Source organism: Carettochelys insculpta, chromosome 1 (assembly GCF_033958435.1).
Source record: "Carettochelys insculpta isolate YL-2023 chromosome 1, ASM3395843v1, whole genome shotgun sequence".
Lineage (NCBI taxonomy): Eukaryota > Metazoa > Chordata > Testudines > Carettochelyidae > Carettochelys > Carettochelys insculpta.
The window spans coordinates 350,812,391-350,831,176 of NC_134137.1; the positions used below are offsets into that span (position 1 = coordinate 350,812,391).

Sequence of the window (18,786 nt, forward strand, 5' to 3'; positions counted from 1 at the left end):
AAAAAAAAGGAGATCCCAGGAATGTATTGGGATGGATCCAAAGAGTCTGCAGTGGGAATTGTGTCCACCTGAAGCCTATCCCAGAGATGGAGTGGTGGAAGGCTAAAAAGAGGAAAGGTTGCTGGAACACGGAGGGAGCATGATCGCTTTTGTAAACTCCTCCTACGATCCCCAGCTGGACCTCCATTTATCAGGTCAAAACAGCCAGGCTTGTGGGATTTCAGTGGATTCAGAGACATTTCACAATTAAAAAGTTGGTTTAGTCACATAACAGAATATATGTAACAAAGCTGGCGACCAAAAATAAATAAATAAATAAATCACTCCGACAAACAAAATGACACAGATTTAACAGCCTGTGGCGCTCTGGTCATGTCTAAACTACTGTAAATTTGATTGCAACACCACTTCTGTTCCTTGTACGGGCTCACGATCATCTGCTCTTGCTTTCAAAACCGCAAAGCAGACATTTGTTATGGGCATATTTGGGGCTGCATTAAAGCACATCCCATGAATCCCATCTGCATGGCAAGGATGGCGTTCAGCTGCTGCAAAAGGGTCAATAGATAATCACATGTCCTTTAAAATCCTGAAAAAAAATAGGCAGATTGGCAGGGAGCGTTCCTGAGGGTCAGTGGTGGTACAGCTTCGTTGACAAAAGCATAGATCGATTGAATGTTATCAGACTGAGACCTCTCTGGAGCACAGGACATGTCTGTCTGTGTGTGTGTGTCTGTATAGTGCTAAGGCCACTGGGAGCCAAGTCTTGACAAGGCTTCTGCAATGCAAAAGAATAATAATCCAGGGTGCTGCAAAATCAAGAACTGGTCCCATTTTGCTTAGTAGTTCATTGATGCTGGAACCACAAAACTGAGCACGCATGGGGAAGGCTACAACAGATGTCTGGGGATTTTATAATGTAACAAATAGATCAGTATGCCTCCGGCTGCAGTGCTACGGACAGTTGCTAAATGTGCACAGGATGGGGAATTAAAGCTCTACAGACCCTTATCTCCTTTTTTTAAAATTCTTTTCTCTGGATTACTGGCCATGTGTTTTCATCATTAGATGCTGAATGTGGCTTTATTTATTTCTAATATATTTTATATGTCTATTAATTAATGTTATTGTGAAATTACTGAACAGCATCCTGAGCACCTTCACAGTGTTGTGCTCTGGGCTTTATAAATAAATACACTATTAGGTTTCCCGAGCTGAGTAGACGCTTTGTGTCTTTTGTGCGTCAGAGACCAAATCCAGCCATGGTAATAAATTACTTTATCTGTAAACTGATTAGAAAGCAAGGGTAAGTGTCATTCATCAGACACGTGAGGCAGAGCTGCAGCCAGCCCTGGGCAGCTCACTCAGTGTCCTGACTCACTCCTCCAACAGAGCCTGCGGCAATTCATCACTCACTACACTGCAGCAGCCTATCCCTCAGCAAGACCCAGGGCGGATGACCTCCCCCAGGCACCGATAGCTCTCTGGCCCTGCCAGAGCTGCAAATCAGTTTGTGCAACAGCACTTCCTGGGCAGACACCCTTCTGCTGCTTTGCAGCAGTGCTCTTTTTTACCAGCCCCTTGGCAGTTCCAGCTGTGGGATTGGCCGGGAGGAGCGGGAGGCAGAGAGCTGGCTGAGTACTGGCTCCTCTCCCCCGAGCCCCACAAAACCCCCCCGCTGCTTTGCAGCATCACTGGGGCCCTACCACTGTAAATACCTTATTGTTATGGTTTATTTCAACAGTTTGTAACTGGACTAGTCCCCCCCCACCCCCTTTTTTTGCCCTTTGCAATTGTGTTAATGGGCCACTCCATTTGAGGTGTCCTTTAGAATACGGACTAACTACTGACCGCCACAGAGAGGTAGCCTTGTTAGTCTGTATCTTCACAACACAGACCAGCAGTCCTGTAGCATTTTAAAGACTAACAAAATGCTATATTCGGTGATGAGCTTTCGTGGGACAGACCCACTTCTTCAGACCTGGAAATTCTGTTCAAGGTTATATATGTCATCATGTGCCAGCAATGCCCCTCTGCTTTGTATATTGGACAAACTGGACAATCACTTTGCCAAAGAATGAATGGGCACAAATCAGACATGAGGAATCTGAAAACACATAAACCCATCAATGAGCATTTCAGTGGAGTAGGCCACAGCATCCAAGACCTGAAAACCTGCATCTTAAACTAAAGAGACTTTAACACCAGATTACAAAGGGACACATCTGAAATGGAATTTATTCTGAAGTTCGACAATTTATGCCTTGGCCTCAATAAAGATAGCAATTACCTTATGCATTACAAGGACTGTTTTCCCATCTTTGGATGTTCATAGTGTCTTCAAGCAGCTCATTTAACTTAACAGATACTAGAGTAAATGATTTTCTTCCCCACTTTAGTCCTATCCCTTCTTCTGTCTTATGTAACTGATTCGTCAGTTTTCATTTCATTTTTTTCTTTCTGTTAAATTCTTCTTGTGCCAGTTTACCTTGAACAGAATTTCCAGATCTGAAGAAGTGGGTCTGTCCCATGAAAGCTCATCACCTAATATAGCATTTCGTTAGTCTTTAAAGTGCTACAGGACAGTTTTTTCGTTTCATAACTACTGATAGTAAAAACAATCTGTTCCACCTTGTATTTGGCTGTGAGTCTCCAAGTAAACATTTCAGACCTGAGAAGAGCTCCAGGTACATTGAAAACTTGTCTCTCTCACAGATGGAACTTGGTCCAGAAAAATACTACTTCACCTAACTTGTCTCACTGATTATCTACATGTGTTCAAACTTAGAACAAAAGCCATTCACAAGCTACTGGTACATCTTTCAGGTGGGCTGAAGGCCTTTGCTTTGCCACAAATCTCAGGAAAGCACTGACAGCTTATGATTGCACACCATGCTTGATATGAAATGCCTTTTTCTTAAAAAAAAATTCATTCTAAAACTGCTATTTGGAGAAGTGTCAGTAACATATCCTTCCACTCTGAAAAACAGCTCATAACGGCAAGACAGTATAAAAAACAACAGGGGGAAAACATAGATCCACCCTTTCTGTTCAGCTTGACTATATTTATCATGTGTTTTGTTTTGGGCTTATTTTGACATTACTTCCTCCCCACCTCATCCCCAGGGTCTATTCAATTGCTAAGCATAACAGCCACTGCTTTGCTGCTTAAACTGCTGCTGTTTTTGAAAGAGAAGCTAAACTGAGACTATTAATAAATATATATTTTTTTAATTCTCAATTTATTTATTTGGGCCCTTCAACTCTTCCGCACTTAACTCTGACTAACAGGTTTAGCCTTCTGGTGACATGCTTCATGCTGTTATATTAACAAATGTGAATGTTAAATGTGAATAGAGATTAAAGTAAATTTAATTTACTTTGATTTATTTTCAAATATTTCTCTGAACAGGTCAATGCCCCAATACCTAAAAAGAGCAGAAGCTTTTAGGTCACTTGGTCATGCAATCATTTAATTCTTCAAATGGGAAATGTTAACCTAGGTAAAAACAGGAGTACAAGATTGTGGAATGGAGACTATGGGATCGATGTGGAAAATATCCTTATACAAAAGGACATAAGAGATTACTGACATTACACTCAGGAACGACTACTGTCCACACTCCACAGTATCACAAAAAGTCATCAACGCTATAGGTTTTTCAAGAAGAAACCAAAAGCTCATTTTTTTCCAGAGTAATGGACTCCTATGAAGGAGCTGGAATTCAACAGAGGCCTGGAGTTTCCCACTGTCTGAGCGACTAGGAATGACTGATGTTGTGAGAATGTTACAGCTTGTCTCCAAGTGTACAAATTACTGCACCTACCATATCTTCTACTAAAGGACCACCACCAACAGATGCACAGTCTGCCCTCCCCCAGCCTCCTCTGGGTATCCTGCTTTTTAAATCCTAATACCTCTGTCACTATTCAGGCACCAAAGCATGCTGCAAAGGGCATCAGTTCAAACTACAAATAAGTGACTGATGCGACCAGAACTATGAAAATAATCTACAGGAAAACACAAGAGAACAAGATATGCACTGACCTCAGTGCTCCAGCTCTCAAGATACAACAGGAGACATTAACACTTCCTGAGCTATTTACAGCGTCCCCTATTCTTCGAAGGAGGAACACTGGGAATACCATGGCAACTTACACAGCTAGTGACAATCATGATGATTCTAAGGGCACTTGCTGTAGTTTAGTTATTTTTAAGTAATTTAGTCTGGGGATGCTTGTTGAAACTACTGTGCTTAAAATGCACCTGCTTTGGTTAAAGCTTTATAGGAGGAATAACCGCTAGTTGACTATGAATCGGATTTTCCTTTCACTTGCTCTTGTGGAATCAGTGGATCTGATTTAAGACAGGTGTGGCCATGTCTGAACTAGCAAGTTCTTTCTAGACATTTTTAAAAAGAAGGGGCTCTTTCAAAATATCCAGCAGCATGTCTACACACACACAGTGTTCTTTCGATAGAATGCACACTCCTATTGAAAGCGCTCTTCCATGCCCATTTCAGGAACAGCACCTTCTTTCAAAAGCTTCTTTTGAAAAAAAACCATGTAGATGCTCCGCAGGCCCTTTTTTTCTGACAGAGGAGTCCTCATGGGGCCTGGTTTTTCAATTCCTGGTCCATTCTTTTGAAAGAGCAGGGGCTGTGTGGACTCTCTTTTGAAAGAGCTGATCACTCTTTTGAGCTGCTTATTTGTGTGTGGACACACTCTTTTGAAAGAACTTCTTTGAGAAGAGATCTTCCAAAAGACCTTCTTTTGAAAGATCACTGTAGTGTAGATGTAGCCTGTGAGAAGGAGAATTGGGCCCCATATTTTCCCAGTGTTACACTAATATCCATGCCTGTGAGATGTTCAATTATTTACTTAAAAAAAAAGGGGGGGAGTGTGATTTACCTCCTTCTCTTTGAACTATGTGAAACAGATGAACAACATGTAGGATATATTCCAGATCCTGGTCTTGGTATCCTTTTGCATGCATGTCATCCACGGAGTCTGGATAAATGACTTGATCACGCAGTGTTCCAATGGACATATACGGTCTGTAAAACAAAATGAAAGTAGAAGTCTACACCAGTGTTTCTTAAACTATGTTCTGCAGCACAACAGTGTTCTGTGAACAGCTCACAGGTGTGCCATGAGTATTTGCAAAAATACCCTGATGATATATATTTTCTGTTATTAAAACCAGATACAATGTTACTTATTCTTTGCTGTGATACCTAATTATATAACTTCATTTTAGTTTTGCTGCACATGTTGCTATTTTTTGTTGTTTTTTTTTTGAAGGATATTTTCATAGGTGTGCCACATAAAAACAGTGTGTGGTGTTCTAAGGTCTCAAAAAGTTTAAGAAACGCAGGTCTACACCACATCACCTCTCTGCTCTGCTATTCAGTCCACATTGCTGATGTTCTGCGAGCAGGGTATAATGCTTTAAACAGTGTTCTTAATACTGTAATTATCTGTGGATACATTGTGGGTGGATACATCTCTAAACTGACTCTGGGGACAATGCACTGTTTACATAAAAACTGATTACAGTGCAGCAACATGCATAACATTATGCTGAAAACAACATAATAATTAAAGGCAGAATAAGCATTATTTCATGATCTAGTCTGAATCCTTTTCTTTGAAAACAAAAACCAGATACCGCATATTGTTTTGCCTATGTTTTGATTTTAGATTTTAACATTTTAATCCAATACACATACCTACACCAAAACGAAACAACAGAAGCTTAGCACAGGGGAGAGACTCTTAGAAGGGGAACACAATTCACAGGCCAGAGGGAAGGGCTGGGGAAGGCACTACAAAGTCACCTTTTAACCCTCTCCATCCTGAACTGCTTTGGAGGACTGGGGAGAGCAGCCACAGGCAGGGCAATGGATTATTTCTAAAAGTCTACAAGGCCCTGCACGTGCCCCCTTCTTCTCCGAGACCATAACCCCTGTCCAAGCCCCCCAGTCACCCACCCAGGACAGGTGGAGGACTGTGGCTCCCCACAGATGCCTGCACAACTCTCACTCCAACCCCACCTGTCCTGGGGGTGGGTCTGAGGGGCCAAAGAGCTGAAGCCAGGCCATAGTAAGAGCCATCTGGGCAGCTGTGGTGTGCCATGGATCCTCCATCTTCCCTGGGCAGGAGACACAAAGAGGGAGAGACACAGGCTGGGGCTGCTTTTTTGGTTCCTCAACCCTGGGTAGATGTAGTGTCCACAAGTCCTCACAGCTGGCCCGGCTCCACAGGTTGCTCTTACCCAAGTAAGGCTCCAGCTTCCAGACCAGCTGGGTGTGGGGGCCTATGGTGGAAAGTGGATGGACCAGGCCCACCCACTTTCAAAAGGGGAGGGCCATGGGCAGTGTTCCCTGCAAGCTGTATGTTCATGTGGCCACTTGAGACATGCAAATGCCGCCCAGCTGATTAGCAGAATGCTCACAGATAGTTTATTTGCTTCTGTTGGTGGTGCACATTACACATGCCTCAGTGCACATAAAAAAGGGTATATTCTGTACATGAATGGAAGAAATCTGCACATGGATGGAAAAGATTAGAGGCAGCAATGACCATGGCTCCTTGGTCCCCCTACTCCCAGGCAGCTATGGATACTTGAGGTAGTGCTGACTCTTTGGAGTAGCCTCGGGGTAGGCAGACAGGCCCCACTGCTTCCCAGAATCTGCAAAACAGAGTTGCCAACCCTCCTGGATTGGCTAGGAATCTACAGGGATTGGCACTGATTTCCTGGTGACTACTGAAAGCAACCTGGTAGATTTTAATAGGGTTCTTTGAGAAAACACATTAATATAATGAATTCACATAATTCATATGAAGTCCATTCATTGCTCAAACATAATGGGTGCCATCTGATTGTGTTTTTCTCTCCCATGCCAGCTTGATGACATAGTACACAATATAAACTTGCAGTGTTACTACAACTGATGCTTATGTGTGCACGTGAACATTACGGGTTTTTCACTGCATTTCCTTGCCAAGTGCTTAAAAAAAAATGACATTAGCTATTTAGCTAACAGGTCAGAACAAAAACCCAAAACATGAATGACAGCGGTGAGGGGCACTTAAACTGTGGCACAGCTTAAAAAGTATTTTTGCTGTTTTAACAATGAATGTGCAAAAAAAAAAAAAATATTTAAAACTGGTTTGGCAAAATCTACATGATTACAGCAGAATTCATTCTATGTTGGCACCTCAGAGGCAAAAACACAACACTGAATTACAATCAAGTATGTAAAAATGAAGATTTAAAGTTTCAAGCTATTCATTGTTGCTGCTCTGAAGCTAGCTTGATGTTGTGAACAGCTTGAACAGTTCAACTGATGACGTTACATGATGTTGGGGGGACAAAAAAAGCTTTGCAGAATAGATGCAGTCAGAGTTGGCAACCCTACTGTGGTTCCACAGCTGATTCCATTTCCCACACTCCCCGAAGCCTAGATTTGTAAAGGGGTCCTCATAGGGCAAACTTACTGTTGTCTCTGCAATGCCTACATTGGGAGAATCCTCCTCCACCTAGGATTACTGGCTCTCAGGGCTCTTTTATGCTGCTTCTTCGCTTTATGTGCAGTAAAGGAGCTGGAGCAGGGGTGACGCTCTCACTCCACACCCTGGGTCACCCAACTAGCACCCAGGCTCACCCAAATTGAGCCTGTGGGAATGCCAAATTCAAGAAAAATTAACAGCTTTGCAAAGAAAGGAATTAATTTTAACCTTGCACCCAGAGGGCAGCTATCAGTTATTCAGGAACTAAAATATTTTAAAAATACGTAGCAGGCTTTGGCCAATTAAAGACAGTTATTTGGGAGGGATCTTCCCTCTTCTAACAAATTATGTGCAAGCAGCATTTCATGGACAGGCTGTGAGGCGTGTGCAAATGTGTTTAGAAGTCCCAGTTGCTTCCATATACCAACTTCATTTTTACTGTACATAATGAGGAAACTTGGTCTAATATAAATGATTTGCTGTGATTTCAGACCTTTAGTCTGTTTGTCCGTCCTAAGTTGAGGGTCCATTTCTAGTTCTAACACTGCCCCACATGTACAAACATCAGATTTGCCTTCAGTATGTAATTGTTACAGTAACATTTGCAGACAAAGGAAAATTACAGTAACATCTTGAAACAACACAAATATTTTCTTATGCCTTGTTTATTTTTGATTTCTCACTAAAGTACTCTTAAAAGGCCCATTCTGGCTTGGAAGCTGATTAAGGAAAGAACTTACGCACGTGCACAAATTTAAGCACAAGGGCCGTATTCTTGACCTCAGTGGGACTGCACATGTACTTAAAATTAGTCGTGTGCTTAAGTGTCTTCCTAAATCGGGACCTTAATTATTTTACAGGCATCTATAGACGTCCCATTACTGTAGAATTTGGCTGCTCTGATTGTAGCTTAGGAATGATGCAAAACACAATCCTATTTGCAGGAAATTGTGTCTCTCGTTTTCTATCTAGCCAATACTGATCTCTTCCCCCACAATGGCGACTTATGAAGAACAAGCTGATATAGAACCTATTGCCTCTTGCTATGTCTTCTCATAAACACAGCCATGATAAACAGCACTGCTGACACAGTGCAAAAAAGAGAGTTTGTTAGTGGGGTCCAGGTCATATCATACCCACTTAGGTGGCGTAAGTCCAACCCTGTATCCATTGGGCCAGATCCTCCAATGCAGCCAAGCTGTGCTCAGGGTACACTGGGGCAGATTTGTAAATGCAATTTTGAGCCACCCCACCGCCAGCCTAAAATCTGTTCTTCTCCTAACAGCCTAGTGTCTCAAGGACTGCAGCAGTCAGGGACAGCTGGTGACAGGTCCACACAGGCCAATGCTTCTTTACTGGGGGACCAGGATAGGTAGCACAGATTTTGTCCTAGGGAATCCTCAACTGGCTGCTTCCATTGGCTTTGTGCCACCAGAGCTTTAAGGCCAACAGCCACAGTGGGCCCTGGAGCAAGGTGGGAGGGGGAACCCAGATCTGTAGCCCATAATGGGTGGGGCCAAGGGTAGAAGGGGCGGGGCTGCAGGCTTTAGTGCCACTCCGACTGTTGACTGCATCACTCAGACAACGTTGTCATGGCATTTCAAAGGGGCCTGGAGCTCCGGCTGCCTCTGAAGCAGCAGCAGAGCTTTGGACCCCTTTGAAATGCTGGGCCCTGGGGCAACTGACCCTTCCCCATATTTATCCCCTGCCATCAGGCCTGCACCAGAGGATTGCAAAGAAGCTCAAATCTGATCTGTCTCTGTAATAAGTTTCTTCAGTTACTTGCCTCAATACTGAGGTAAGGCCTCTAGTTCCTGGAACCAGCCTGGGCTCCATTCCAAAACATTTGCTATCTTATACAGACAGTGAAGACAACTGGGTTGGTATTGCATTGGGTTAGATTATCCCAGCAAATGTAGTTGTAAAGAGCTAAGATCCCCTTGCCCACCTATCACCATCTTCTGCTCTCTGTGATGCTTCTGGTGCACACTGTGGATAATCTGTGGGCTATCTGGGGGTGCAGGCAGAGCCAATGCAGGATCCGGCCAGCTGCAAATCACTGGGCTGCACATTCTGTGCAGAATCAAAACAAAAAGCAGTCAAGTGGCACTTTAAAGACTAGCAAAATGGTTTATTAGGTGAGCTTTCATGGGACAGACCCACTTCTTCAGGCCATAGCCAGACCAGAACAGACTCAATATTTAAGACACAGAGGACCAAAAACAATAAGCAAGGAGGACAAATCAGAAAAAGATAATGAAGGTGAGTAAATCAGAGAGTGGAGGGGTGGGCGGGAAGGTCAAGAATCAGACTGAGCCAAGTATGCAGACGAGTCCCTATAGTGACTCAAAGTTCCCATCACGATATAAACCATGTGTTAATGTGCCGAATTTGAATATAAAGGTCAGCTCGTCCACTTCTCTTTCCAAAACGGTGTGATAATTCCTCTTCAGTAATACACATACCTTTAGGTCATTCACGGAATGCCCCATTCCATTAAAATGTTGACTAACTGGTTTGTGGATCTGGAGTGTTTTGATGTCTGTTTTGTGCCCATTGACCCTTTGTTGCAGGGAAAGGTTCCAGGACTGGTATTCCTGGGGTACAGACTGTGGCTGTTAAGCCCGCTGCCAGCTTTGTCCACATATCTTCTCTGGAAATACCATCACTGGACCTAACCAGGTTACTCACAGAATCACGGGCACTTTCTCATGCTCCTCTACTAACATCATATATGCCATCACGTGCCAACAATGCCCAGATGCTTTGCATATTGGACAGACTTCTAACTCCCTTAGACCAAAGGTCAACAGGCACAAAACAGACATCAAAACACTCCAGATCCACAAACCAGTTAGTCAACATTTTAATGGAATGGGGCATTCTGTCAATGACCTAAAGGTATGTGTGTTACTGAAAAGGAATTATCGCACCGTTTTGGAAAGAGAAACATCTGAGCTGGCTTTTATATTCAAATTCAGCACATGAACACATGGTTTAAATCGTGATGGGAACTTTCTGAGTCACTATAGGGGCTTGTCTGCATACTTGGCTCAATCTAATTCTTGACCTTCCCCCACACCCCTCCACTCTCTGATTTGCTCACCTTGAATATCTTTTTCTGATTTGTCCTCCTTGCTTACTGTTTTTGGTTCTCTGTGCCTTAAATATTGAGTCTGTTCTGGTCTGGCTATGGTCTGAAGAAGTGGGTCTGTCCCACGAAAGCTCACCTAATAAACCATTTTGCTAGTCTTTAAAGTGCTACTTGACTACTTTTTGTTTTGATAGTGTATAGACTAGCTCGGCTTCCTCTTTGTTACTATTCTGTGCAGAAATACAGGAAGATGCTGTTATAGCTGGGAGCTGTCATAACTCCATCTGGGCCCTCTCTAGCTGCTGATAATCATCTGCCAAAATCCATACAAGTCCAGCTATGAGCTGTAGCGCTAGGGGGAAGAGGACCAATGGAGCAGTGTCTCTTCCACACCTGATTAGACTCAACACGAACAAGCACTCAAAGGAGAACCAATGATCTAGCCACTAGACTGCCTGGCCACTGAAGGCCCTATCACACATCTAACTTTTGTGTGTAACAGTACCACAATCTCCCACACAATAACCTTGCAACTCTCCCCCTGCTTTTTAGCTCAGGGCCCCTACAATGACAACCTCATGAAATTACAGCTGTAAATAGCAGAAATAACAAAACGTATGATTATTTTTTTGAATCCTATGACTGTGACATTGACCACAATGAACCAGGAATGTGGTTAAGCCATAGTTATGGGCTTATAAGACTAAGGCCTGTTTTGCTTTACATTTATCAGTGGCTTTGGCCTCAGTCACACCTTCTGTAACAGTGCATCTAATGAAGTGGGCTTTTGCCCACAAAAGCATATACCCAAACAAACCGTAGTCTTCAGGTGCCAGAGGACTCCTCATTGTTTAGTGCTGGCAAAAGTGTTGTCCTGTTTACACTAGCAAAGTGGTCCCAACTGTGGGTAGCAACCCCAAATGGGGTCATACCATCGGCAGAAGGGGTCACAGTTCTCCTTCACTAGTGGAGGCTTCCAGTTTGCTCTGAATAGTGTAATCCTGCGCATACGTAGTGCGTGAGCTCAGGGTGCATGAGGGACACCACTTTATAATGGCATCCTCCACACAGCAGGACTTCACATACACCAGACATACACGACCATGCTGTGGGGACAAGATCCCATCAGAGAGCAACATGGCGTCCCCCCATGGTGTGAGAGGGCATGCCACAAAGTCTCACCGCTCTCTAAAATGGCGTCTTCTGTGCTGTCTGGGATCATGGAAGGAAATAATTCATTAAAATGGTTTTGCCAACAAAACGTTTGGGAACGTTTGTACGAGCATGTAGCTGAAAACAGCGTAACTTTCACATCAGCTTTCTGAAGCAGGGGAGGCATGAAAATATGAATGGCTGAAAACCATTCTGTCATTTTCCTACAAAACCATCACTGGTATTTTCATCCTCTGAACAGAATGGCTTAAACGGCCTCATAGGTTTTCACCATGACTTCAACAAACACCATCTGTTCATCGCACTCTGTCTGGAACATTCCCACACTAGCATCTACTTCCTGGATGCAAAAGTCAGCTTCATCTATGAAGCCTTACAAACAACCAGGGCTTTTTTCCTGCCAGAACACCGCGGAACAGCAGTCCGGCACCTTTTTCCCCAGTGCCACATTTTGGAAGGGGCTGGGCTACGCTCCCCATTCGGGGCAGCGGGGTGAGAGGGGGTGGCAAAATGTGCCTCAGTAGGTCCGCACACATGGAGTGCCTCTCCCCCTACTCCAGGCATGCGGGGTCCAGCTGGAAGCTGTGCAGCTCCTCCAGTCCCATCATGGTTCCTGCACTCCACTTGGGAGCCACATGGTTCCTGCTGCCTAATGCTGCCTCGGCAGCTGTGGCCTCGAGGCCTGGTGCAGCACCTGTAGCTTGGCTCAGCTCAGGAGGCCTGGTGCAGCCCCGGAGGCCTCGCATGATGCCTTCATCCCTGGCTCCATCAACAGCTCTGGTGAGTCGGGTTGATTTATTGGGGTGGGGTGGGCTCGGGTTGCCTGGTTCTGGGGGAGAGCATTGATTTAGAGCTGGAAGTGCCTGGCTCTGGCTGACGGGTGTGGGGGGAGGGGCATTCATTTAATCAGGGAGGGGAAGCTGGGGCTACAAGGGGTGGGGGGGAAGCCTGGGCATGGCTTAGGGCTGCAGGGAGGTTAAGCCGTGAGTGGGAGTGCTGGTTTTGGGCTTGAGTTCCAGCACTTTTTTTTTTTTTTAAGACGACAGCCATAAACAAGAAACCCACAAATCACCTCATCTGTCTTCATAGATCCAGTGACCACCACAAGAAATCTGTTGTCTACAGACAGGCACTCAGATACCACAGATTATGTTCCAAGGAGGAAGTCTGGGATATACATCCAACCACACAAATTCGTGTTTACCAAACAGGAACACTCTGCCACAGAAGTCGCTTGGATAAAGGACCAGGTCACTGAAATTCTCTGAAAAAAACCTGCTTCAACAGAGAAATGAAAGCCACGTAGCTGTTACCTATCACACCACACTAGAACCCATATAGGCTATCAAATAACTATAACCTACGCCCAACGAGGAACCCCGTTTTGAAAGAAATCTTCCTTGAATCCTCCACTTCTGCCCTTCAAACCATCTCCATCCTCTCCAAGCTCATCATCAGAAGAAAGCTCCCCACAAACCAGGGCACACAAGCTCAAAGCAGCACCAGAACAGCAGATGCAAAACCTGAAACACATCACTACTGTTACAATGATCACCAGCCCCCACAACAGACGTTCCACGATCCCTTGGTTCTACACAAACCCTTTACAGCAAGTGGTGTACTTCATCCAGCGCACTAAATGCCCCAAGACCAATCATGTGGGTGAAACCATACAATCCCTCTCCAGACATGCTTACGCAGGAAAATAATAAAAGGCAAAATACCTCATCACCTGTGGCTGAACACCTTCCATCAAGCGATTGCTCTATCTGACCTACGAGCTCTCATCCTCAAAAGGATACCTGCGTATTATTTTTAAAAGCTGAATCCAGGAGCTTAAGTTCATTACTCTGTCAGACAGTAAAAGTCACGAATGGAACAGACATACTGGATTTATGGCTTCTTACAATAAATTTGTAATCCACTAACCCCCTCTTTTTTGTCCTATACTTGCAGAGGTGTTAATGGGTCGCTCTATCTTAAATGGCCCCCTGATACTGTGTGTTAACTACTTACACTAAACAATTTGTTTCAATTTGAATTTTTTTGCCAAGTTATTAGTTCCTTTCCCAAACCTTAAGAAGAGCTCTGTATGATTGAAAAGCTTGTCTGTCTTGCTAACTGGAGTTGGTCCAATAAAAGATATTATCTCACCCACTTTGTCTCCCTAATGTCTTAGGACCAACATGTTTACAAATATGCTGCATACCATAAATGTAGTAGTTAATTGTATGTATTTACTTGTCTATTTACGTAACAAATTAATTTAAAAGACCATGTAAGTTTCCTAATTAATACCATGGTATATTTGTAATGCACCTGCCTTCTTACCAACTCTGCCATGAAGCCTCTGGGGGTTCCATGCCAGTCCCAGATAAAGGAGGTGGGTTAGTCAGATGAGTAACAATGCACTGACCATAAAACAACAATACAAATGAAATTTGATGCCAGTATGACTAAATGATAAAAGATGCTGGCTCAGATGTCGCCCGGATAAACAAGGTACATGACACCAATCAACCAACTGGAGTTGGGTTGCCAGGTTGGCTACCAAAAGAAAAATTGCAACTAACACATATACTATCAATTGGAACGTGGATGTTTGGCCTGCTAATCTGAGATCAAGAAGTTCCATTCTCTATTCCACCATACTCTTCTGCATGACCTTGAACAACTCATTTAGCTTCTCTGTGTCACCGTTCCCCACCCATAGAAAGGGGATATTAGCACTATCCTATCCCACAGGAATACCGTGAAGATAAAAAACTCAAAGACTGCAAAGTGCTCAAACATCATGATGATAGGATCCATATAAATAGGATAGTTATACGTCAGGTAGTAAGAGGTACATATCTCCTGGGCATATTATTCAATCCTGAAAGAATTGTACATAGAAATGTAGGCCTGGAAGGAACCTCAAGAAGTCCACTGAATAAGGATCAGGTTTATCCACACAATCCCTGGTTGGTGCTTGTCTAAACAGTCAGATTTTCGTTCCAAGGTAGGAGTGTTTTACACATTAACAGTTCTTACAACAAGCCAATGGTCCTGACGCAGGGCCTCATGTTATTTTCACCCTTTTGGTGCAAGGGTTTTGAAAGTCCTTATCTCTCTATATCACATCATCATTTCCACTGACTGGCAGGGAAATCCAAGATTTCCCACTCCCCTTGGTTCCAACCCAAAGCAGTAGTAGTAGTAGCATCCTTCAGTCTATGTAGACTATGGAATGCGCCCTTCGTAGTTCCATTTGGCATCCTCATTTGCAGCGTCGGCTGTGACTGTGAAGACCCACACGAGAGTGACAGTCCTTGCTGCATCTGCATCTGTTGCATATGTAATGGGTGCTCTTTACCTACACAACAGAAAGGGCATGTAAGCCCTACACTAATTAGTAGACTCAGGCTGTATCTACACTACCAGATAAATTCTATTTTATTAAATTCAGTTTTATAACGCTGGCTTTTATAAATTCAATTCCGAGTATCCTCTCTTCCCACAAAGTCCACACAAAGTCAAGTTAGTGCTGTCACAATACAGTGGCCAAACAACAACTGCTGCAGCAGCACATTGTGGGAACTTTATCCCACAGTTCCCTCAGCCCCACATTCTGCGCCCTCCCCCCAGGCCCTGCTGCATCCCCAGCACTGGCAGCACTCACCCTGATGCCTGGTTCCTGGGTCCCCAAAGCTTGCAGAGCTGGCAAACGGATCAGCGCGGCTGCGCCTGGCTCACTGCAGCCAGGAGCCAGGTGCTGCGCTGGGCAGTTTCCTGGCTCCCACAAGTGGCAGGGAGCTGGGAGCCAAGTGCAGCTGCACCATCAAGAGCCAGGAAACTGACCAGGGCTGCTGCACTGGTCAGTTTCCCAGCTCCCACCAGTGGCAGGCAGCTGGGAGCCAGGTACAACAGTGCCAGTCAGCCTCTGGAAGCTAATGAATTTGATTCAAAGACATGACACTTCCACACTAGCCTTCATTCCAACTGTTAAATTCAAATTTGATGCTATACCCACCCGGATCCAACGATATTATGATATCAATATTAGTGTTCCCTAAAATCAAGCTACTAGTATTTACAATGAAGAAAGTCACTTGGTATAATCAATCTAACTGCCTTAAATTTGAACTCATCTCGTAGTGTAGATGTATCCTCAGTATCTGGGTAGAAGTCAGGGCACTTGGTACGGCTTACAAGGAAAAACAGACAATCCAAAAAGTCAATTTTCACTTCTGGAAACAAGCCCAGATTAAAATTTCTCAATTCACAGGTCATCCGGGGATCACCCCTGGATTCAGAAACTATGTGCAAATTAAAATCCTTTGACCTTTAGAGCTCAAAGTGAATCCTTGGGAGAACTGAGCAGCTCTACTGACCCAGACAGCCAAAAGCCCTAAACAAACATGAAGAATAAAGACCAGGCCTCTTCTGAGCTAATGGGCTAAGATGGACCGTCCTTTCATGAGGATGGGGAAGAGCAGAGTACCTCAACATTGAAGGTTAATTAATTATTAATTCTAATTAATTAGCTCTACTAATTCAGATGAACTGAACTGTCATTTGAGAACTCCTCTGAATTATGTTTGAGATGATATTGTGAAAGCTGTGTTATAGGCGATGGGCATAGTAATCAGGCCTGATGAATAAAATATCTAATTTTTAATGGGTTAGCAATAGCCCTGTCTGACCTTAGTGCATTTTCTTCAGAAAGCGTTCCCCCACCCCACCAAAAACAAAAAAAAAACAAAAAAAAGGATCCCAATTGTCTAAACTAAACCTAGTTTGAAAAAAGGAATTGTTGCTGAAGGGCTATTTCAGTAACAGTAGCATGACTACCATTAGTTTCAAATCAGACTATCTCCTCCAAGGCCTTAGAAATTCACCTTTTTCTTTTTCAATATACTTTACTGATGGCTGCTCAAATAAGAAGGCTAGTTTATATCAGCTAACCAATTACATTGCTTTGGTTCTTCACATATCTGTGATGGGTGACGAGGTTTAAGGCCAGATATTTTTACAGTATTATGAACATGATGAAAAAGAAACTGATAGATAATATCACTGAGGAAAAAGATGTGCAAAGGAGTCAGTTATATGTACGGAATAACCTGAAATAAGGGTGAAAATTTAGAAAATAAAAGGTATGGTGCGACATCACTATTCAAAAATAGATGGAGCAATAGAAGATAACTTTCTGCTAGAATTCACAAGAGAACATTACACAGAACAGTCATACCCAACAAACAATTAAACATTCTTTGCCCCCAAAATGAGTCAGAGATTTTACTGAAAGATGTCAAGATTAGATGATAGGCACTTTAGAATATTAAATACTAGTGAGTCAAATGCACTTTAAAACTGCAAGAAGTAACATATAAAATAGTGGAACTGAAACAAGACAGTTTGTGTCAACAAGATAATATGTAAAAAACTGTCATGTCCATACATTAATGAAAGCGCAAAACAGGTTTTAACGTATATGAAATTAAGAGACAGATAACCCAAACAGTTGCTTACTTTATCTTCTCAAACTTGGTGTCTCATCATGACATTTTGCAACATGCTGATGCATTGCCACACATAGAAAAGCAGATAACACAGTAGCCTTTAAAATAAATGTCCATCTTCACAATACTGGCTGTTTATCTACTTAAGAATTGTTTGTAAAATAATCATATTTTACACTTACTGTATACTTGTATACACAAGATAATACTGGGGTTTGCATTATATCCCCCATTTTTATGAGGTTTTATCTTTCTGTAAAAGTTATTACCTAGGACTGAAATCTTCCTTGCTTAGCCTCATCCAGGAGGTGAAGTTTGGTGCTATCTGAGGAAAATCACTTCAGACATCTGGGTTACAGAAGAGTTTAGGATAGAAGAAAGAGTATCTTGGCAGTTGATACAATTGTATTTAGTTGCCAAGGAGAATTTTAGAACCAAGAAGGAAAACAACAGGGAACAAAGGCTTTTAAGGATACTGAAGATAACACGGCAGAAACAGAACAGCTGGAAGAAAAGATGTGTGTTTTAAGAGAGCATTAGAAAATTTGGCCCATTCTGTTCCATACCCTAGTCAGCTCTACTAAAACAGCAGCAGAATATAGGTGAATGAGACGATGTATATTCGGCAGCAAAAAAAAGCCAAAAAAACAAAAAAACAAACAAAAAAAACCCCCACATTCCTCACACAAAAAGTCCTGATTTACACAAGGAAATATGCTGCATAAGAGACGTAGTAGCATTAAATGTGAAAATTTCCCCCTGACTGGTTAAGAATGTGGTTCTGAGAGATGGTTTGTATAATGGTCCTTTGCTCTTGAGCGGGCAGGCAGGCCACTCCATCTCCATACAGGCCTTCACTTCCCCATTATAAACCCACTGAAGCAGTGGAACTGTTGCACACAGACTGTGCTTCAAGGAGCACTTAAAGTGGTTCCCATAAGCCTTTGGGGATAAAGACTGTCCCTTCAGCATTGGTGAGAATTTTTGCTCGACTGAAGACTGAGTAATTGCTGCAAGATTTAGCGCTACATTAAGAAAAACATTCATGGAAATCTCGTAGTGAACGGATACACAGAGAACCTGGAAAAGAGAGATGTTGACAACAGGCTAAATTAACATTAATCAGTCCAGGTTATAGAAGACAGGGAGTCTGAGGTGTTTTAAAATCTAGAAACCACTAAGCAAAGCTCCTGAAAAGTGTCACCACAGCTGCAGAAATTTACTAATATAAAAGCTGATAATCGACCTATGTGAATTTATGCGTTCAGCTTTGAACTCAGCCAAGTTAACTGACTGTCCATGTACTTTGGGACTGAACTTTACATTCAAAACCAGTGATGACACACTAATGGTTCCACTCAGCCCCTCTTTACTATGGCGTTTTTGTGATGGCTCATCTTTTGCCTGCCTGCTGATATCAGCAGAGATTCATTTTTCCTTTCTCACTCCACAATCTTTGAAGCACAGCTGATAACCTCACCTGGGAGATCACTAAATGAC

General features: G+C 43.1%; 1 protein-coding gene across 1 annotated transcript in view; it reads right to left on the bottom strand.

Moving 5' to 3' along the window:
- The window catches only part of ABCD2 (ATP binding cassette subfamily D member 2), a 63,604-nt gene that overhangs the window by 17,544 nt on the left and 27,274 nt on the right, over nt 1–18,786 (bottom strand). Inside the window, exon 7 of the mRNA XM_075016255.1 lies at nt 4,912–5,057. Within this exon, the coding sequence (XP_074872356.1) occupies nt 4,912–5,057 (146 nt within the window). The remainder of the gene's footprint in view (nt 1–4,911; nt 5,058–18,786) is intronic.